Source organism: Bufo gargarizans, chromosome 3 (assembly GCF_014858855.1).
Source record: "Bufo gargarizans isolate SCDJY-AF-19 chromosome 3, ASM1485885v1, whole genome shotgun sequence".
Taxonomy (NCBI): Eukaryota; Metazoa; Chordata; class Amphibia; order Anura; family Bufonidae; genus Bufo; species Bufo gargarizans.
This window is the reverse complement of record NC_058082.1, coordinates 497498620-497521585: the sequence shown is the minus strand read 5'-3', so window position 1 is coordinate 497521585 and position 22966 is coordinate 497498620. Positions and strand designations below refer to the sequence as shown.

The 22966-nt window shown below is 42.8% G+C and overlaps 1 protein-coding gene across 1 annotated transcript in view; it reads left to right on the top strand.

The window, feature by feature from the left end:
- LOC122932522 (Rab interacting lysosomal protein) overlaps window positions 1-21838 on the top strand; it is a 47767-nt gene extending 25929 nt beyond the window's left edge. Inside the window, exons 4-8 of the mRNA XM_044286988.1 lie at window positions 953-1147; window positions 12587-12747; window positions 14375-14497; window positions 18757-18837; window positions 19924-21838. Coding sequence (XP_044142923.1) covers window positions 953-1147; window positions 12587-12747; window positions 14375-14497; window positions 18757-18837; window positions 19924-20035 — 672 coding nt within the window. The 3' untranslated portion in view covers window positions 20036-21838. The remainder of the gene's footprint in view (window positions 1-952; window positions 1148-12586; window positions 12748-14374; window positions 14498-18756; window positions 18838-19923) is intronic.
- Window positions 21839-22966: the final 1128 nt, after the last annotated feature.

Below are 22966 nucleotides of genomic sequence, written 5' to 3'. Positions count from 1 at the left end.
TGTTAGGACATGAATTCTAGTTTTCCTTGTTGTTAATGTTTGTTTATCAAAGTTTTATTTTTTTATTTTTGTTTTAAGCATTATGTACATGTTTGTTAACCCTTAAAGAAGCGAGGTGTTTAGGCCCTTGATGCCCAGAGCATAATGCACTATTTGGAATGCTGCACTCATTCACACGTCAGTGATTTCCATTAGCGATTGTGATCCAAAACCAGGTGTGGCTGTAAACCCAGAACAGGTGCAGATCTTTCCCTTATACCTTGTGTCTCGGGAGGCTCCAATCCTGGTTTTGGCTCACAATCACTGATGGAAATCACTGACCAAAACACTGACTTGTGAATGAGGCTTAGGGTCCATTCACACGTCCGCAATTTCGTTCCGCATTTTGAGGAACGGAATTGCAGACCCATTAATTTCTATGGGGCCGCACGGTGTGCAGCCCGGCTCCGGACAAGAATAGGTATATTCTAGAAGTGCCGGCGATGTGCGGTCACATCAGTTAATTTATGTTGGCTGGGATTGGGTTCATTAATGTTTGATTCTTCTTTGTATTTCTTTGTTCGGTGTGTATTGTGTTTGGGTTTTGTTCGCAAAAATGATTGATCTCTCAGCCACATACATAAGGCACATCGTGGGAGTTGGACAGCGGAGACCCTCACTGGTGTTGCCGATGAGCCTGTCCACATTGTAAGTGCATGTCTAAAAAGTTAACTATAACCTGCTTGCTCATCCCCATTCCTTGTCCCTGTATATGAATACCCCCAACGTTCTGCAGATGCATCCAGAACACAGACAGACAGTGTCCTGCTCAGTGGGGCTGAATAACAACATGGCTGCAGGTTTGGCTATAGGAGCCTCTTGACCTGTACTGCTTCTTTACAGCTATTATGCTTCCTATAGCTAATTCATGGTCGCTGTGTGTGGCTGACGTTGAGTTCCTCTTGCATTACAGCTACAGGAGCAGCTGAACCGCTTCATGAATATGAATGAAGACTTGAGACGCAAAGTCTCTGTTGTCCATGCTCAGCTTAAAAGCTCCCTGCAGAGGAAGACAGACCTGGAGAACCTGCTGCAAGAAAGACAGAAGGAGATAGATGCCATGTTACAGAGGCTCTCTGTATCGCAAGCTGTCCCTGATAAAAATATGGTATGTGCTGGTACCGAGCAACAGCCTGTTGTAAATCAGACGGTAGGATTGCACATTGTGATGGGAAATTGTAGTCATGCCCAGTATAAAGCCATATGGAAATTTCGGTTCTATATTACATATCCCTCCAATGCAATAAGGCGTCTACTTAAAGGAGATCTCGGTGTTTATAATATTGATGACCTATCCTCAGGATAGGTCATCAATATCAGATCGGTAGACGCCCGACACCCAGCCTGAGGATAGGTCATCAATATCAGATCGGTAGACGTCCGACACCCAGCCTGAGGATAGGTCATCAATAACAAAAGCCCAGAGAACCCCTTTAAATACTGGTTTATTTCCCTGAATAAGAGAAACAAATGTGTCTTGCAGGTATGATACCTTTTTAATGACTAACAAAAATAGAAGGAATGATGTTACATAGCATGCTATAGAGACAACTTGGGGCTCTTCATCAGGCATAATATACCAAAGTGTCTGAAGAAACACCACCGTATATGCTAAAGAGCAGAGACATGGTGTGATAAATGGACATTTGAGAAACAAGAGCTTGGAGAATGAGTCATTAATTAGTTTACAGATAAGCAGTGTGAAAGTTTTATGGTCTCTAAATTGATGTTATCTCAGGAATCTGTCAGGTGGAACATGATGTCTGTGTTGCAGGCAGCATGTTATAGAGCAGGAGCAGCAGAGCAGATTGATTAAATAGTTTTATAGAAAAAGATGCAGTATAATCTGTATTTTAGTACATAACAATCAAAATATCTGCATCGGCCGCAAAAATCCCAGGACTCGCCAAGTCCACAATACACCAACACCAAATGACACAGGCCACTTTCAGTTTCATATGAGCAGAATCGGCAGGAATATGAATGAGTGAAATGCAAGTTTAGTGAATCTTTTCCCATAAAACTATATCTCACTGCTCAGCTCCTCCTGCTCTATAACATTCTGCCTGCAGACTGCACTGCATTTTCATGTTGACAGGTTCCCTTTAATTGTGTGGCAACGAGACCTCCTCCTTGCTTTAAATGGAACCTGTCCTCTTCAATTTGGCTATTAAATTTATCCTTTCTAAATCTTTATTGTGTTTTCCCAGTCATATAAATCCCAATTAGGATTAAATCTGCTGCCGATTTAACTAACTAACAATCTTTTCTTCACTTCCCGCCATCTATGCAAATGTGCATAAAAGAGTCATATCTTACGTCTTTCAGCCGAGAAGAGTCATATCTTCCCGGAGTCAAGCTCAACAGCCCCACCTCAGAAACTCCCCATATCGATGTAATCTTGCGCATTATTCTTAAAATTGAAAACGAGGTTGCGCTGGGATTGGAACGCAACCACATGAGCTACATAGTGCCCTGCGTAATGCTCAGTCCCTAATTCCTTCTGCAGAGAAGATAAGAATTAGACTAGTTTCACACTAGCGGCAGGGGAGTCCAGCAGGCTGTTCCGGCGGGTGAACAGCCTGTCAGATCCGTCCTGCCGATAGTTCACGTGTGTCCCCGGACTGCTGCTCCGTCCCCATCGACTATAATGGGGGCGGAGTTCTGGCGGCAGCACGGCGAGAGGCAGCCGGACTAAAAGTACTGCATGTTGTAGTTTTGGTCCGGCTGCCTCTCGCCGTATGCTGCCGCCGCCGGAGCTCGGCCCCCATCATAGTCAATGGGAACAGAGCGGCAGTCTGGGGGCACACGTAAACTAGCGGCAGGACGGATCCGACAGGCTGTTCACCCGCCGGAACAGCCTGCTGGACTCCCCTGCCGCTAGTGTGAAAGTAGCCTAAGGAGCCATGTGGCGAAACCAACCTCGCCACGGTGTTTTGGAGGGGGCTGTTTGCTAGCCTCCTGCCCCAGGATTATGGTCCCTTAAGTTATTGGGTCTTAAGGCACTTGGGACGGAGCCCTCTGTCCCTGGATTGCATCCTTTGCCTTACTTGCTTGGATGAAGCACATGGTGAGAACAATAGATGGCGGCCATTTCAGCTCACAGACACTGTTCTGACTTTCCAACACGGTGCTATTTTGCCTGTGTTTGGTGCACAGAGACCACTGCTAGACCCTCAAGACGGAGCCTTGTCTCGTTATTGGGGGGATTCCCTGTATGCTGTTAGAGACTGATTGCCAGGAGTGTAAGCCGACTGAATGCTTTTCCTGTTCGTCTGCTGACGGCTATTTGCGAGGTTCCAGTTTGGAGTGCTATTTTGTATCCAGTTCAGGAGGTTGGTGTTCTGCAGTAGCTGTGCCTGTCTCTCAGAAAGGGGCATATCGCCTAAACGGATTTTAACCCCTTGTCTGCTGAAACGGTCCGTTACAAGCCACTTCCTCAACTAATAAGTAAGTTTTCCCTATCTCATAGCGATTTACCCGTGGTCCTGATACCCAGTAATGTGTCCGCATGACTTTCGTTTGCCTATATTTCACTCAATCTGCTGGGCAAGGGCAATTGCTCATGCACGCAATTTCAGATGCGATTTCGAGGGAAGATGCAAAATATTGGCTGTCAATCAAAGTCTAGGGGGAGGAAAATAGGCGCTGATGGTGTGAGGGGAAATAATTGATTATGCTAATGAGCATAACGGCGGGAAAGCTTTAGGGGGCGATATATTAGGATATGGGGGTCCAGACCTTTAGTGCAAAGAATGAGATACACAACACTGGATGTAGAACATGTGACTGTCCCAGGAACCTTTATAGTCCTGATCTATGTTGGGGATTGAGGTCTTGTTACACTAAGCCTGATGAAGAGACCTAAGCGGTCTTCAAAGCTTTCTATGTAACATCATTGCTTCTATTTTTAAGGCGCATTTCACTGCGCCAATGAGCAGACAATTACCAGGATGGAAGCAGTCCTCAAAGACAATAGCCTGTGGAGGTGAAGCGCTGCATTTACATGCACAGATCACCTCCACTGTATGAGGACGAGTGATGGCTACTGCTATCTCTTGTCCTCATACAGATTAATTATTTCTGGGCAGCAGCAGATCCCTGCCTGGACGTCACGATCTGCTGTCCAGAAACAATAATTGAGATGCCTTAGGCCACAAACACACGACCGGATCAGTTTCTGCAGTCTGCAAATCTTGGATCCGCAGAATATTAATGCCAGCCATGTGCATCCCGCATTTACCCCAGCTGCAGTTCCTACACTATGTTACAAATGCCTATTCTTGTCCGCAAAACAGACAAGGATAGGACATGTTCTATTTTAGTTATTAACTTTTTTTTTTTTTTTTTTTTTTTTTTTTTTTTGCGGGGCCATGGAACAGATTCAACCCCTTCACACATTTGGACGTTCAGTCACGTCCAAACTGCTTACCAGGGCTGTGACACTATAAAGTGTCACAGCCCCGGAGTCAGGAATGCAGCCGCTGCCATCCTCGGAGAGAGACTGCTGTAACTTACAGCTGACACTCTGCTACAACAGCCGAAATCTGTGCTGGCACCGATCTCGGCCATTTAACCCCATAGATGCCGCAGTCAGTAGCCGCCTGCTGCATCCATGGGCTTGAGAGGGAGGGAGCTCCCTCTGTCTTCCACCAGGCCGCTGCTGCTGCGATGTCCGGGCTCCCATGTACCTAAGGCTGATCTGACCCTGAGGGTCTGATCAGCCTTAGTGTAAGTATAGCACTGACTAAACAATGCATTGCAATAGATGTATATTGCTATGCACTGTATAGCCATAAGGCCCATTGGATCTTTAAGATTCAAATAGGTCTTGATTAAAAAAAAAAAGTTGGTGTCAAATAAATAAATAAAAAAATTATTTAAATCAAAATAAAATAAAAATTGTCTTGTCATATCCATTCATTTGTCATAAAAAAAATTAAAAAAAACTACACATAATTGGTATCGCTGCATCAGTAACGATCTGATCTATAAAACTATCATGTTTTACCAATCTCGCGCGGTGAACGCCATAAAAAAAATAATGTAAAAAACAATGACGGAATTTCTGTTTTTGTCACCTCACCTTCACAAAAATATAAATAACAAGTGATCAAAAAGACATGTATACCCCCAAATGATACCAGCTACAAGCCCCCACACAGCTACATTGGTGAAAAAAAACACAAAAGTGATTTTATGATGAAAAAGTAGTAAAACATAAAAAATATATAAATTTGGTATCACCATAACTGTATCAACCCAAAAAATAAAATGATCACTTTGTATTTACTGTAAGAGGAACCCCATAAAAAAATTAAAAAAACACTGACAGAATTGCCATTTCACCTCCACAAAAAATGTTATAAAAAGTGATCAAAAAGACCTATATACCACAAAATGGTACCAAAGAAACCACAGCTCGCAAAAAACAAGCCCTCACACAGCTACATTAGTTAAAAAAATAAAATTGTTCTGGCTCCCTAAAAACAATTTCAGCAAATTACATGTTAGAAAATCCCGATGCCGCTCCTTCCCTTCTGAACGCTGCCATGTCCCCAAACAGTGGTTTACAACCACATATATGGTGTTGCCGTATTCAGGAAAAAATGCATAACAAATTGTGGGGTGCATTTTTTCCTGTTACCTCTTGTGAAAATAAAAAAATTTGGGACTAAAGCAACATTATATTGGAAATAAAAGTTCATTTTTTTTCATTTTCACAGCCATATGTTTCTAAATTCTATGATTGAAATTAATTCACTCATAGATTTATTCCTTGAGGGGTGCAGTTTGCAAAATGAGGTCACTTTCGGGGGTTTTCTTTCTACTGGTACCTCAGGGTCTCTTTAAATGTGACATGGCACCTGAAAACCATTCCAGCAAAATCTGCCCTCCATTAACAATATGGCGCTCTTTTCCTTCTGTGCCCTGCCGTGTGCCCATACAGCAGTTACGACCACATATGGGGTGTTTCAGTAAACTGCAGCATCAGGGTAATAAAGATTGAGGCTTGTTTGGCTGTTAACCCTTGTTGTGTTGCAGGAAACATTTATCAAAATTGATCAAATTGGAAAATCTGCACAAAATTTTTTTAACTTTTAAAATTACGCCTCCATTTTGCTTTAATTCTTGTGTTACTTCATAACTGAACTGGTCCTTTAACCTCCTCAGGACCGCCGTACGCAGGATTGCGTCCTGCCGGCGGTCCTGCTCTTCTGGGTGGACGCATATACGCGTCCTCCCGCGAGAGCCGAGATTTCCTGTGAACGCGCGCGCTCACAGGAACGGAAGGTAAGCGAGTGGATCTCCAGCCTGCCAGCGGCGATCGCTCGCTGGCAGGCTGGAGATCCGAATTTTTTAACCCCTAACAGGTACATTAGACGCTGTTTTCATAACAGCGTCTAATATACCTCCTACCTGGTCCTCTGGTGGTCCCTTTTGTTAGGATCGACCACCAGAGGACTCAGGTAGGTCAGTACAGTAGCACCAAACACCACACTACACTACACCCCCCCCCCCCCGTCACTTATTAACCCCTTATAAACCCCTTATCACCCATGATCACCCCATATAAACTCCCTGATCACCCCCCTGTCACTGATCACCGCCCTGTCATTGATCACCCCCCTGTCAGGCTCCGTTCAGACGTCCGTATGATTTTTACGGATCCATGGATACATGGATCGGATCCGCAAAAAGCATACGGACGTCTGAATGGAGCCTTACAGGGGGGTGATCAATGACAGGCGGGTGATCACCCATATACACTCCCTGATCACCCCCCTGTCATTGATCACCCCCCTGTCATTGATCACCCCCCTGTAAGGCTCCATTCAGACGTCCGCATGATTTTTACGGATCCATGGATACATGGATCGGATCCGCAAAACACATGCGGACGTCTGAATGGAGCCTTACAGGGGGTGATCAATGACAGGCGGGTGATCACCCATATACACTCCCTGATCACCCCCCTGTCATTGATAACCCCCCTGTAAGGCTCCATTCAGACGTCCGCATGTGTTTTGTGGATCTGATCCATGTATCCATGGATCCGTAAAAAATCATGCGGATGTCTGAATGGAGCCTTACAGGGGGGGTGATCAGTGACAGGGGGGTGATCACCCTGATCACCCCCTGTCATTGATAACCCCCCTGTAAGGCTCCATTCAGATGTCCGCATGTGTTTTGTGGATCCGATCCATGTATCCATGGATCCGTAAAAAATCATGCGGATGTCTGAATGGAGCCTTACAGGGGGGGTGATCAGTGACAGGGGGGTGATCAGGGAGTCTATATGGGTGATCACCCCCCTGTCATTGATCACCCCCCCCCTGGTAAGGCTCCATTCAGACATTTTTTTTTGGCACAAGTTAGCGGAAATTTTTTGTTTGTTTTTGTTTTTTCTTACTAAGTCTCATATTCTACTAACTTGTGTCAAAAAATAAAATCTCCCATGAACTCACCATACCCCTCACGGAATCCAAATGCGTAAACATTTTTAGACATTTATATTCCAGACTTCTTCTCACGCTTTAGGGCCCCTAAAAAGCCAGGGCAGTATAAATACCCCACATGTGACCCCATTTCGGAAAGAAGACACCCCAAGGTATTCCGTGAGAGGCATATTGAGTCCATGAAAGATTGAAATTTTTGTCCTAAGTTAGCGGAAAGTGAGACTTTGTGAGAAAAAAACAAAAAAAAATCAATATCCGCTAACTTATGCAAAAAAATAAAAATTCTAGGAACTCGCCATGCCCCTCATTGAATACCTTGGGGTGTCTTCTTTCCAAAGTGGGGTCACATGTGGGGTATTTATACTGCCCTGGCTTTTTAGGGGCCCGAAAGTGTGAGAAGAAATCTGGGATCCAAATGTCTAAAAATGCCCTCCTAAAAGGAATTTGGGCCCCTTTGCGCATCTAGGCTGCAAAAAAGTGTCACACATGTGGTATCGCCGTACTCAGGAGAAGTTGGGGAATGTGTTTTGGGGTGTCATTTTACATATACCCATGCTGGGTGAGAAAAATATCTTGGTCAAATGCCAACTTTGTATAAAAAAATGGGAAAAGTTGTCTTTTGCCAAGATATTTCTCTCACCCAGCATGGGTATATGTAAAATGACCCCCCAAAACACATTGCCCAACTTCTCCTGAGTACGGCGATACCACATGTGTGACACTTTTTTGCAGCCAAGGTGGGCAAAGGGGCACATATTCCAAAGTGCACCTTTCGGATTTCGCAGGCCATTTTTTACACATTTTGATTGCAAGGTACTTCTTACACATTTGGGCCCCTAAATTGCCAGGGCAGTATAACTACGCCACAAGTGACCCCATTTTGGAAAGAAGACACCCCAAGGTATTCCGTGAGGGGCACGGCGAGTTCCTAGAATTTTTTATTTTTTGTCACAAGTTAGCGGAAAATGATGATTTTTCTTTTTTTTTCTTTTTTCCTTACAAAGTCTCATATTCCACTAACTTGCGACAAAAAATAAAAAATTCTAGGAACTCGCCATGCCCCTCACGGAATACCTTGGGGTGTCTTCTTTCCAAAATGGGGTCACTTGTGGGGTAGTTATACTGCCCTGGCAATTTAGGGGCCCAAATGTGTGAGAAGAACTTTGCAATCAAAATCTGTAAAAAATGCCCTGCAAAATCCGAAAGGTGCACTTTGGAATATGTGCCCCTTTGCCCACCTTGGCAGCAAAAAAGTGTGACACATCTGGTATCGCCGTACTCAGGAGAAGTTGGGCAATGTGTTTTGGGGTGTCATTTTACATATACCCATGCTGGGTTTGAAAAATATCTTGGTCAAATGCCAACTTTGTATAAAAAAATGGGAAAAGTTGTCTTTTGCCAAGATATTTCTCTCACCCAGCATGGGTATATGTAAAATGACACCCCAAAACACATTCCCCAACTTCTCCTGAGTACGGCGATACCAGATGTGTGACACTTTTTTGATGCCAAGGTGGGCAAAGGGGCACATATTCCAAAGTGCACCTTTCGGATTTCACCGGTCATTTTTTACACATTTTGATTGCAAAGTTCTTCTCACACATTTGGGCCCCTAAATTGCCAGGGCAGTATAACTACGCCACAAGTGACCCCATTTTGGAAAGAAGACACCCCAAGGTATTCCGTGAGGGGCATGGCAAGTTTTTAGAATTTTTTATTTTTTGTCGCAAGTTAGTGGAATATGAGACTTTGTAAGAAAAAATAAAATCATCATCATTTTCCGCTAACTTGTGACAAAAAATAAAAAGTTCTATGAACTCACTATGCCCATCAGCGAATACCTTAGGGTGTCTACTTTCCGAAATGGGGTCATTTGTGGGGGTTTTCTACTGTTTGGGCATTGTAGAACCTCAGGAAACATGACAGGTGCTCAGAAAGTCAGAGCTGTTTCAAAAAGCGGAAATTCACATTTTTGTACCATAGTTTGTAAATGCTATAACTTTTACCCAAACCATTTTTTTTTTTTTGCCCAAACATTTTTTTTTATCAAAGACATGTAGAACAATAAATTTGGCGAAAAATTTATATATGGATGTCGTTTTTTTTTGCAAAATTTTACAGCTGAAAGTGAAAAATGTCATTTTTTTGCAAAAAAATCGTTACATTTTGATTAATAACAAAAAAAGTAAAAATGTCAGCAGCAATAAAATACCACCAAATGAAAGCTCCATTAGTGAGAAGAAAAGGAGGTAAAATTCATTTGGGTGGTAAGTTGCATGACCGAGCAATAAACGGTGAAAGGAGTGTAGTGCCGAAGTGTAAAAAGTGCTCTGGTCATGAAGGGGGTTTCACCTAGCGGGGCTGAAGTGGTTAAAAAAAAACTGGGTTTTGGCAATTTTCTTAAATAATTTAAAATTTGCTTCTAAACTTCTTCCTGAAATTTTTTTTTTTAAATAATGATGCAAACATAAAGTAGACATATGGAGAATATAAAGTAATAATATTTTATGAAGAATCACTATCCATCTTAAAAGCAGAGAAATTCTAGTTTTGAAAATGGCAAATTTTTCAGAATTTTCTGCGTATATATTTTTTTTTTTTTTTTTTTTTTTTTTTTTTTATGCATAAAAAAAAATGTAAAATGCATCAACTAAAATTAACCACTAACATAAAGTATGATGTGTCACAAGAAAACAATCTCGGAGTGGCTTGGATTAGTAAAAAGGGTTCCAAACTGTCTGCTGCTTGAAGGGGTTAAGGATGCAGACAACACAATCAAAAATGTGGATTGAATGCAGACCAGAAATACAGGCATGTGACTGGGAGCTTATAATTCTATTATCTAGCGGGTCATAAGCTCAGTCATTGCATTACCGTATGTCTTCTGTAGTATTCAACAGGGGCGGACTGGGAACTTAAAGTGGTCCTGGAAAAAATACTAAAAGTGGCCTTGTTTTGTAGGTGGTTTCAAATTGATGGAGGCAGGGCCAGCAATTCCAAATTGTGCCACATTATACCACCCCAACAGACCCAAGTCCATCACAAAATACTGCCGCCAGCAGCACAAAATACATTCCCAAAACCTCCACTGGCCGGCCATGAGGAGGGCCCAGGTGGCCCCCTGGGAAATTTCCCTGTAAGGTCTATGGCCAATCTGGTATTCAAGCAGGGGTAACAGTAAAAATAAAAACGGAGTGCTTCTTTAAAGCGAATGTTCTGCTTAATCTTTTGACATCTCACTAAAACATGTCAAAATCTTTAGAAATCTGCGAGCTGAGGCCTCCACAGATTATTAGACGTTGCTTGCAATGAAATCATTGAGACTCAGTGAGAATTTACATGCAAAATCACGGAGGGTACAATAAACTATAAAAAGTTCTAAAGATCTTGTAAATAATGGAGTGTTCATCTCTGGGGCCGCCCTCTGAGGGCATCCGATATGTTGGAGCATAAGGTAAATACTTTCTTGTTCTGGGCTCCAAAGCTGTGTACGTGTCCATCTACCTCACCCCCTCATGCACTGAGGTATGTACACTTGTGTCTTGTTCATGTACTCTACCAGTGGATCCACCTTTGACTCAGTGCATTATAAACTGATCCGATTACACAAGCGTCCGTCTAGCATTACGCCTTCGATTAAAACCTCAGGGTGTTTATAATTGGAAAGCAGTGATTCTCTGCTGCCATCTAGTGGTGGGAAACAAAAATGTAGCATGCAGGAAAAAGAGAACACTGGGGAAGATTTATCAAGACCGCAGCTTTCTGCGTTGCCAGAGGAGGCCTCATCATAAATTAGGCGCATCCTCCAACAGTCCGTGCGCCTAAACACAAATCTACAACTGCTCAGAGCAGTAGATTTCTTACTTAGGCCCCTTTCACACTTGCGTTGTCCGGATCCGGCATAGAGTTCCGTCGTCGGGGCTCTATGCCGGAAGAATCCTGATCAGGATTATCCTAATGCATTCTGAATGGAGAGAAATCCGTTCAGGATGTATCAGGATGTCTTCAGTTCCGTAACGGAACGTTTTTTGGCCGGAGAAAATACCGCAGCATGCTGTACTTTTTGCTCCGGCCAAAAATCCTGAACACTTGCCGCAAGGCCGGATCCGGAATTAATGCCCATTGAAAGGCATTGATCCGGATCCGGCCTTAAGCTAAACGTCGTTTCGGCGCATTGCCGGATACGACAGTTAGATTTTTCTCAATGGTTACCATGGCTGCCGGGACACTAAAGTCCTGGCAGCCATGGTAAAGTGTGGCGGGGAGCGGGGGAGCAGTATACTTACCGTCCGTGCGGCTCCCGGGGCGCTCCAGAGTGACGTCAGGGCGCCCCAGGCGCATGGAAGACGTGATCGCATGTACACGTCATCCATGCGCCTGGGGCGCGCTGACGTCACTCTGGAGCGCCCCGGGAGCCGCACGGACTGTAAGTATGCCGCTCCCCGCTCCTACTATGGCAACCAGGACTTTAATTGCGTCCTGGCTGCCATAGTAACACTGAAAGCATTTTGAAGACTGATCCGTCTTCAAATGCTTTCCGTACACTTGCGTTTTTCCGGATCCGGCGTGTACCTCCGGCAAGTGGAGTACACGCCGGATCCGGACAACGCAAGTGTGAAAGGGCCCTAAATTTACGCCAGAAAACTGGCGTAAGTGAAGATGAATTTGTCGGGCGGCTGGTCTTCCCACCCTTTCCACGCCCCTATAAGGAAAGTGGCGACGGCGGTGTAAAAGCCTAGAGATGCAACAGTTTAAAAAAAAAAAAAAGACAGTTAAAGTTGCAAACTGTTTGCAAATTTTAAACACTACTTTTCAGGCACAAGGGAGATGATAATTCTCCCCCACATGTGTGCAAATAAATAGAGCACATGTTCTATTAAACAAGTTACTTTTTTCCAAAGATGTCCTTATGCTGGACGTATAGATAATTAAAAAAAATAATATATACCTAATAAATAAATCGTTATATAATAATTTAAGCATTATTTTTACTTCAACCACGTTAGTTCGTATATGTTTTATGGTACGTTTATGCTGCCTCCTTTTCTCCAAACACATAGCTTATATGTACGGCATGTGACTTTCAGAATACATCTGAATGTAAATCTCTGGAACAAGATGGAAGTGATAAAACCCCATCAAACCAACCCTGTTTTACCAAGGAAGATGTGAAGCACATTGTACAGGAGAGGAATGAGCTGAAGACGAATCTGTTCCTGATAAATGAGGAGTTGCAGTATTATCACAGGTAATTAATTGCATAACTTTATAATCTCTCAATTTTATTGAAGATTTCAAAATACAAAAGTCAAAGAAACAAATACAAACCAGCTGAAAGATTCTATATGAAAATATACAGTAAACGCCAATCCCACTATGAGCTATGAAATACACATTGATGTAAAGAAGGTCTCAGTAGTAAAGCATGGAACTGCTTAACAGAATAAAGACATCCATGAAAACACAGACATTACACAATCACAGTCCATTAAGAATCACAAATTTACGAGAAAATGATCCAGGACCCCTATAGTTGTAAAGGTCAATTTGTATAACCTCAGATTATCACACCAGAACTGTTGCGTAGAAGGACATGACCATACAATATGAAGCAGAGAGCCTCTTTGTGCCTGGGGGTTGGTTGTCGAAAATAGTTGCGCATTAGAAATGGCCTCACTAGCGTTAGATAAACCCTGTGGAGCCAATTAGTCTGTATAAGCTGATCACTTAAACAAACTACCATGGACCTCCATGCAGAATCTATTTCTTTCAGTCGACGATCTTCCAAATCCTATAGATCTGCTTTCCACTTAGCTAAAGATTTCACCATTGAGGACTCCTGTTTAGTTAAAATTGTCCTGTAAAAGGCAGAGATCGGTTTTCTAAGATGAACCAACCTTGCCATAGCCTTGAGTGACAGTCCCGTTACCGAACTGGGTCCTGCATGTATCTATATAAACACAATTGTGGCACATTTAAATTCTTGCTGCAAATTAGCAAAGCAATGGGAAAAGTTCCCCCTTGTAGAATTGAATAAGATACTTCACCCCGTGTTGTGGCCAAAATCCCAAATTGGGCAAATGCTGCAATTCAAGCAGAGTTGGGTTTCTCCAGAGTGGTACATAAGAAGACTAAGTCTCTTGCACTCGCGGACCATGAAGATTAACAAAAGTGGTCCAACTCGCCACAGTAGCAACTATATTAGAGGTGTAACAAGGAGTCGCATGGACCCCTCCCCCTCTATATACAAAATTTGCCAGTGCCTCGTCCAACACCACAGCTGGGTTATTAGAATCTGTCCTTTTATTCATGAAGATACAATGAGAGCTGAACAGTGGTGTAATATATACATACATATTTGGAAGGGCTAAGCCTCTCCATTTAAAGGGGACTTTAAGTGCATCTCACAACTCTAGAGAAGGAGTCTATCAATGGCCCTAAAATGAGAGCTGGGAGTTTTAAATGGGATGCACCATAGAGCGAGAGCAATTTTGGTAGCAATACTATTTTGAATGATTATTATTACGACCCTCTGGGGATATAGGCAAGTGTTCCCACGCTATCAACTTATGGATCAAGTACTCCGTTGTGAAAACAACACTGAGCTGAATAAATTTACCCACATCCCTATATATCACTATTTCCAGATATGTGAATTGGTCCACTACTTAAAGTTGAGACTTTTGGAGAATTGGAGTCCTGAGCAGGCTCAGCTACGAAGCACAAGCGAGATGTAATCCCATATTGTCGAGAGAACCACTCCTTCCAACCTCATTGCCAAAATCTTTGCATCAATATTAAGAAGTGAAATAGGATGAATAACCATTTAAGACCGGGTCACTTTGTAACCTATATTTTCCTTACTGTTTGCTAAGGGAGCTTCTAAACGATGAGAGGATACCCAGCCTTTTGTTGCGTGGCATGAAATCTGCCATCCGGAAACAGAGGAAGAAAATTAAGGCCAAAATGCTGGGTATTATGGAGTCTCCTACTAGCAGGTTAGTGATTCCATTGTATGTCTTCTGTTCTGTTACTATTACATTCTGTGTAGCAGTGTTAGGTCTCTTTCACATGGGTGTCCCAGATTTGCTTGCGCGAGTAGGCACGCAATTGCAGTAAGTTTTGACTGCAATTGCGTTCCGATGTTCAGTTTTTTCCGCGCGAGTGCAATGCGTTTTGCACGCGCGTGAGAAAAAACTGAATGTGGTACCTAGACCCGAACCCGGACTTCACGGAGGTTTGGGTTTGGGATAGGTGTTCTATTAATTTTATTATTTTCCCTTTATAACATGGTTTACCTCACGCATTGCACCCGCGCGGAATTCTCGCTCGTGTGAAAGGGGCCTTAGTGACTAGGCTTCAAAGACCAATGCGTAAAAAACAAACTAAATTAGGAGCTGACGTTTTCAGGTGCATTTTTCAGGACGCACATTGTATTAGTCACATTCATTACAAGTCCGGTGGTTTTTGCCACTTTGTGGAGAAAAACAATACAGTAAAATTCTGATAATCTGGCATCCTCGGATGGCATTTATCATGTAGAGAAAGTTAATGCAAGGCACTTACTCATGTATCGTGATTGTCCATATTGCTTCCTTTGCTGGCTCGATTCATTTTTCCATCTCATTATACACTGCTCGTCTCTATGGTCACAAACACTCTGCAAACCACCAGAGGTGGTCGTGCTTACATACTATAGGAAAAAGCACCAGCCTCTGGTGGCCAAAACCACGCATAGAGGCCACAGCTTTTTCCTATAGTGTGCAAGCACTGCTGCGCTGGTGGAATGCAGAGTGGCCGTAACTGTGGAATAAGCAGTGTACAATGAGATCAATGAGATGGAAAATTGAATCAAGCCAGCAAAGGAGGCAATATAGACAATCACAATAATAAATGTCTTGTATTTACTTTCTTTACATAATAAATGTCATTTGCTGAAGTGAGACAACTCTTTTAAGGTTGCTAGATACTAGGAAATTTTTATAATATTGGAAGTTCACACACTTGCCTGAACCGCACCTTCCCCTGCACATATGCTTGATTATTATAATAAAGTAGTAGTAACTGTAAAGAGCAGTGATTGTGAATCTTTTAGAGACTGAGTTCCCAAACTCCAACCCAAAACCCACTTATTTATTGCAAAGTGCCAACACAGCAATTTAACCTGAATACCAATGTAGTATATCTTCCATGTACTTTATCATTTTAGCTTTAATAGCCTGCCTACATTCAATGTGCCGCCTGTGCTGTTCATAGCGTGCCCTGCGCTGATGAATGGCAGGAGAAGTCTAGGGCATATTTGTACGCCATAGACTTTTTCCAGGGTGCGGGTGCCCACAGAGAGGGCTCTAAGTGCCACCTTTGGCACCAGTCCCATATGTTCACCACCACTGGTAATAGGGCTAAGCACACTGCTGTAGGCCTCAGGACCAAAAGCAACATTTTTTAAATACACCTATTCAGTGTAGGCCATATACAAAGGCATAAAGTACTTTTATGGGTCTACGAAAAGTTCTTTGAGAAACAATAGGTTTGAATTTGGGAAATGTTGGAGCAGTAGACCTCCAATCTTTGCATAGGAAGAGTGGAATTTCCTTTTCCTTGAGTCCGAGGCAGCACCCAAGGTGTAATTCCATCTCTGCCTAAAGGACAGAACATAGGAAAGCAGTACATACACAGATAAATGGACCACCCCTATAAAACCCACCCATCCAGCAGAAAAGTATGAAATAACCAGCTCAATAACTGCTCAAGGTAATTTAATGGGAGGGAAAGTGGTGCTGCCTCAAACTCGTGCTGCCACTCGTTTAACATTTAGAAGATGCAAGACCTCTTCCTCCGCTTTGCGTTGATTTGCAAAATATGCAGGGAGAAAAATTTCGGAGAATGTACTTAAAAAAAAAAAAAATACAAAAAAAAACAGGAACAGCCTTGGGTAAGATCAGGCCGTTGAGTAGGATCTTCAGATATGGCTCTCTAGAGGAGAAAGCCTGCAATTCATTAACTTTTATTCTTAGGATCTTCAAAAAATGTTTGACAAGTGGAGGTCTAGACAGCTTAAAGGGGTTGTCTGGTAATATTTACTGATGACCTTTCCTCAGGATAGGTCATCAATATCAGATCAGTGGGAGTTAAACACCTGGGACTCCCGCCAATCAGCTGTCGGAGGAGTCAGGTTGCTCAGTGAGCTCTGCGGCCTCTTCCTGAGCCTTGTGATGTCATCGTACACTTGTCCCATGGCCTAGATGCCACTTGGCCCCATTCAAGTGCCTGATGCTGTGAAGAAGGCTCTTTTCAGAGTGATATCTGAAAGCTGTCGTTCTGGCTAGCTTGGCCACTGCAAGATCCATCTGAGGTGCAGCATCTCAGGAATCTGATACTTTTCCTTCCAGACGATAAGTCGATTTGAAGTGTGCCCTAAGATCATTCTTCCTTCTGAATTTTTCTGTTCCTCCCGAATTTTATTCACCACAGCATGAGAAGGAAACTCCTTTTATAGAAGTCTTAGAAAAGTAGGAGATCCACTGTTTTCCATCTTTTGGTATTTTAGAAGGTTCAACTTCCATCACAATCTTGACAGATAAATCCTCACATTGTTTTTCAAAATATGAACTGGAAGAAAAGGACAAACTTGATTGTTTAGAGTCCTAGTCTGAAGAGCAGGAGCTAGAGTGTACAAGTGTGGGCTTCTTGCTGGTCTTAAGGCCTGACTTTAATTCATCGAAGGTTTCTTGAAGCAAACTTTTAAAGCACTCCATGAAGCTCCTTGGATTTTCCTTGGAAGGTTCATCCACAGAAGGACAGTACTTTGCACAGATCTGATCAGGAACGGCTGTTCATAAGAACGGCATAATCTGTGCTTATATTTTCTTCGTCTTTAAACGGAGCTCCAGTCAATCCAGAACAGGAGGAGAAGGAAAGCACCTTTATACAGTGAAGCTCTGCTGTCTAGCATATCTGAGCCTTTGCGAGGCTAGCTCAGACTGACTTAATATAGAACCTGCATTCCCGCCCAGGCAGTAAACCACGAATGGGACCATATCCCTGAGTCACTTCACAATTGGGCAGGTAAGCAAATATACCTGAGTCAGAGCGTATCCATTACCAGCATAGGTGCCCCAGAAAGACACCAAAACCAGCAGAGAATCTCTCCGGAACCCAAAATAACTTGCATCTGGCCAGCATCCAGCACCTGGAACTTCACATACACACAGCGTCCCCGTGTAAACTATGTCACTTACTAGGAATTCAGCAAACAAAGGAAACACGCAAGCTGGGATGTGGACAAACTCTGCTTAAAATGCATCCGGGAGCAGTAGTAGAAAAACCACAATACCAGCAGTCAGAATAGGAGAGGACTGGGCTAGAGAACAACCAAAACCCCAACTGCTTTGTGAATAGAGATAAAACATAGTAAACATCCTGCCCCCTATACTTGCACACAAAAGTATCTCTACAAAATGAGAGAGAGCCTTCACACTATTAGGGTCCATTCCGCACCCATTCATTCTCTATGGGGCAGGAATGGATGTGGACAGCACATAGTGTGTTGGCCGCATTTCCGGAGCGCGCCCCGGAACTTCCAGTCAGCGGCTCCAAAAAAAAATAGAACATGTCCTATTCTTGTCCGCATTTGCGGACAAGAATAGGCAGTTCTATGGGGGTGCCGGCCAGGTGTCTTGCGGATCCGTAATATACTACGAACGTGTGAATGGACCCTAAAAGAAAACAGAAAGTTAATGTGCTGCAGGTAGAAATTCTACCTGTCCAGGCAGGATACAGTAAAAATGTAAACTGTTCAGCTGGATGGGCAGAGTTTTTTATAGGGGTGGTCTATAAAACTTTTTTTTTTGGTCCTCATCTGATCAGTTTTATGTTTTTTTTGTGGATCGCACACGGACCCATTAATTTCTATGGGTCTGCCAAAAAAATAAAGGACCGCACACCATGCGCCGTCCACATCCGTATGTTCCATTTTGCGGACAATAATAGGCATTGTTACAATGGGTCTGCAAACTAAAAAAAAACGGACGTCATCCATATTTTTGCGGCTCTGTTTTGTGGACCGCAAAATACATATGGTCGTGTGAATGTACCCTCTAGGCATAGATGGAATAAAACCCTGGGTGCGCCAAAGAACGATGAGGAAGCAAGAATTTTTTTAAATATAAATTTTTTTTTTGTTCATTAATCTTTTAATGATTTTTCAATTACATAATAATTGTATCCATGTTATGTTTGTTCCAATTTTCTGCAGTGATGATGAAAACACATGGACACAGACAACGGCAACAGACTGCGTGGACGCCAAGCCTCCAGACTCAAAAATCAAGAGTTTGTAAGTTTCCATTTCTTAACCATTTTGTGTAAAGATCCATTCAACAGCAAATTGTTCCTCCGATCAATGAGAAATAAATTGCTGAGTGTTCTATCTGAGCAGATGGTTAGATTTGCAGATCCAGTTAGTATAGGCACATCTAACCATCCAGTCCAGCTCGGAGCAGGTATTTAGCTGGTCACTTACAGGCTCTTTTTCCCTCACACGTTTGTATTGAGGAAGAACCCAATTCTCAAAGCTTTAGCTGAAGACTCATACAAGGAGAAAACAATTTCATAGCCTGCATAAGTATATCTTCGGTGAACGGTATAGGGTCACGTAGTAGAAACTTGACATTCATTTCACAAAACAGATCTCCTGGAATAGCAGATTCATTAATAATTTGCCTCTTTATGAGCTGAAACCATGTGGGTGACATGGGTGAGCAACCACAGAGATATACAGTTTCCTGTAGCCACTTTCTTCCCAATGCTACCAGCAGAATATAGGCTAACTGTGCCAGGAGGAGCAGTCCGTTTTATTTTATCAGGTATGGTTTCCTCACAGCATATGTAGTATGAAGGACGATGGAATATGGTAGGATGGACCAGTTTCCACACCATTTTTGCATTTTGTGTCTATGATCAGAACAAAAAAAGGGAAGTTTAAAGGGTGACTAGGTTATCATAAAACTTTTGCTCTGTCATAGAGACATATCTAAGGTTTTAATTGGTGGGATTCTAAATGCTGAGATCCCCATTGACCCCTAAAATGAGTAGAAAGGAGTGCTCACATAGTGCCTGCCGCAGGAGACCGACTCGAGACTGGCCCAAAGGCTTTGAGTCCAGTGAGGAGAGCAAGCACGATATGCCAGCGCTTCTCTCTCCTCATTTTAGCAATCAGTGGGGGTCTCTGCTCTCAGACCCCTACAGATCAAAGCCGTTGATAGGTCTTTTATGACACATCAAAAATTTTCTGAAAACTCTGTGACCCTTCAATGCTTCTTGAAGCTTATCTGTTCCTAAACTGGGGTGGGGTGCGTGCCACGACTGCTGTCCATGAACTTGGCCGCAAGCTGTTTAATCTGGCAGTATTTTGCTTTCACAGGTTTGGGATGTGGTATGGAAAACCAGAAGCTGAACCGGGCCCCTGGGAAATCATCAACGTGAAAGAACTCACTATGGTCGAGAAAGAAGAAAGAAGTTCTGACAATGTCTAAACCCCATCTTGTGGAACTCCCTACCACGTTGTACCGTCTGATGCTGATGACCTTTGTGAAGGGACAGTACATATCTGCAGTGTCACATAGCAGGCTCTGCACCCTCTGTAAAATGTATATTAATTGTCCCATAAAAAAGAACGCCAATATATTTTTCTAACACTATTTTTATTGACAATTCCTTTTATAATAGAATGCAATTTTTAAATGTGTGTGTATATATACAGGGTATTTTTCAGCTGTAAATTCTGTATAATTTATATCGGGATATTTGGAGTGTTTCTTAATCTTGAAGCACCAGAAAATAAATATTTCACGGTAATATTTAGTAGATGCTTCACGTTTCAAACAAGTGAAATGTTTTCATTATCTTCTATTAGGTAATTCATATACTATGAGTTTAAACATGGACATAAGGCACCCTTCAAATCGACCCTTTGGTTCAACTAAAAAAAATTCCCAATAACTGGGGAACGAACAGATTACTTACCTGATGACCTCCTTTTCATCTATTCAGCTGCAGATCCACCAGTTCCCGGACTCCTCTTCCATCATCCAGGATGGCCACACCATTTTTCAGACCACCTGATCCATGCTGTGTAGTTCAAGACACTGTTTGGTGCCCTTGGATTGGCTAGCACTGCGCACTTGAACAGTGCGGACTAATCCAAGAGTAGGGCTGGACAAGTAGGAAGTGTCTTGGACTACCAGTGCATGAGGTAGTGTAGAGGAGAAGTGGTGCAGCCATCTTGGATGGCAGAAGAGGAGCCCAGGAATTGACAGATCTGCAGTTAAAAAAAATGAAATGGAGAACACCATGTAAGTGCTCTGTTCATTACCCAGTTAATGTGAATATTTTTTTTCTGTAATCAGATGGTCACTTTAAATGTTTTACTTTTGGTGTGCTTGGTCTTTTATTTAGGTACGTCCACACGAGACAGATACACGGTGGATTTTCTGCAGTGTTTACAATAGCCATAAAGTGAGTGAAATTGTATGAAATCTCATCCACACAGTGTGGAAAAAAAATCTATGTCAATTTGTGCAGAAATTGTCGTGCGGTTTCTAAATCCACATCTTGTCAATTTTTATGCTGTGTTTTTTCACCACTGATTTAGTTGATTGAGACAAATTCCACAGAAAATCTGCAAAGGATATTTTCTTTTGCAAATTATGTTCTGTGTGGACGTACCCCTAACCAGCTATAGATCTACCAGGAATATTCTGAGGGCCGGGATTTTTCTACATTCTTATATTATCCCATAAAATGGTAATCAAATGCATGTAGATCACCAACTGCTCCATTTTGTAAAATGCTACGGAAGAGTGGCATAGACAACATTCAGATGGCAATATCGGAGGGACACTGTCTCCTGACATGTCGCACTACTGACTGACACTAGTTGCGTCATCAATACACCGCATTTACGCTGTAACAACCTGAAGGGAGGAAGCACTTCTGTTCTTTGTGTACATCCGGCAAGTACTGCTATATGTGGGAACGAAAAGAAGCCCAATATTTGGGTGGACACTGTCAGCAAGGAGGAGCGAAAAACTATTTGTTAAAAGATCCCCTCTCCATGGCATGAGCATGCTCAAAATACTGTGCAGTGATCAGCATGATGTGAGTTGTAGTCTTTGTCACAATCACTGAGCTAACTAGCTTAAAAATAGCTGCACTACCGGAATAATCCAGGCATATGCAGTCCTTTTTTCAAAAGCCTGAGAACGGCAATGCAGCATTTTCAGATGTCACTTTAAAGGGACACTGACAGGCCCAAAAACATATTATGGGTTATATATGACAGTATAGGTCTTATAAAGGGTATTAGAATAATCTAAGTATCCCCCCTGTCCACCTAATAAATACAATAATATGAAGTTTTATAACCTGCTTTCCTCTTGTTCAATCTGCCCAAGGGGCGGTGCTTCATATCAACTTGCGCCCAGCCAGCCTCGCCACAACTGCCGTTTGAAGCGCTGCCCAGCTCATCAATATTCACTGAGCTGGGCGGCTACTCTGAAGCGCTGTACTAGTGTCCCCGTCTATCTTCAGCGCATGCGCCTGGCACCCTCACTGGCCGGGATCGCATCGCGCGTCTGTTTTATGCGCATAAAGCAGACATGCGATCCCGGCCAGTGAGGGTGCCGGGCGCATGCGCTGAAGATAGACGGGGACACTAGTACAGCGCTTCAGAGTAGCCGCCCAGCTCAGTGAATATTGATGAGCTGGGCAGCGCTTCAAACGGCAGTTGTGGCGAGGCTGGCTGGGCGCAAGTTGATATGAAGCACCGCCCCTTGGGCAGATTGAACAAGAGGAAAGCAGGTTATAAAACTTCATATTATTGTATTTATTAGGTGGACAGGGGGGATACTTAGATGATTCTAATACCCTTTATAAGACCTGTACTGTCATATATAACCCATAATATGCTTTTTGGGCCTGTCAGTGTCCCTTTAAGGAGAATAAATTAAACAAATGTATTTTTTAAATGTAAAATTGTTAATAAGAGTATTATGTGGTCTGTTGTGTATTTTCTGAATGTTAATTTACGATTATTTGATGTAAATAATAAACTAAAAAGAGCATAAATTATAGCTGGGGCTTTTTGCTTGACAAAATAGAGAATTCCTATTCAACCTCATTTTACTAGTTGTCAGTGTCTCCGATTTATCATGGGATAAATTAAAGTGACCCTTAACTGGGCAACTAGCAGAACGCTCCCCTGGTGCCCTCCTTTTATATATTTTCTGCTGCGGTTCTGCCAATTCCCCTTTTGTCATCCAAGATGGCTGCACTGCTTCTTGAACTACTTGATGCCCTCTGTACATCGGTACGCCAAGAAACTTCCTGCCCTGCTCTTGCATTGGCCAGCACTGCTCATGTGAGCTGATGGCAACTGGAAGTGTTCTGGACTACTAAATGCACGG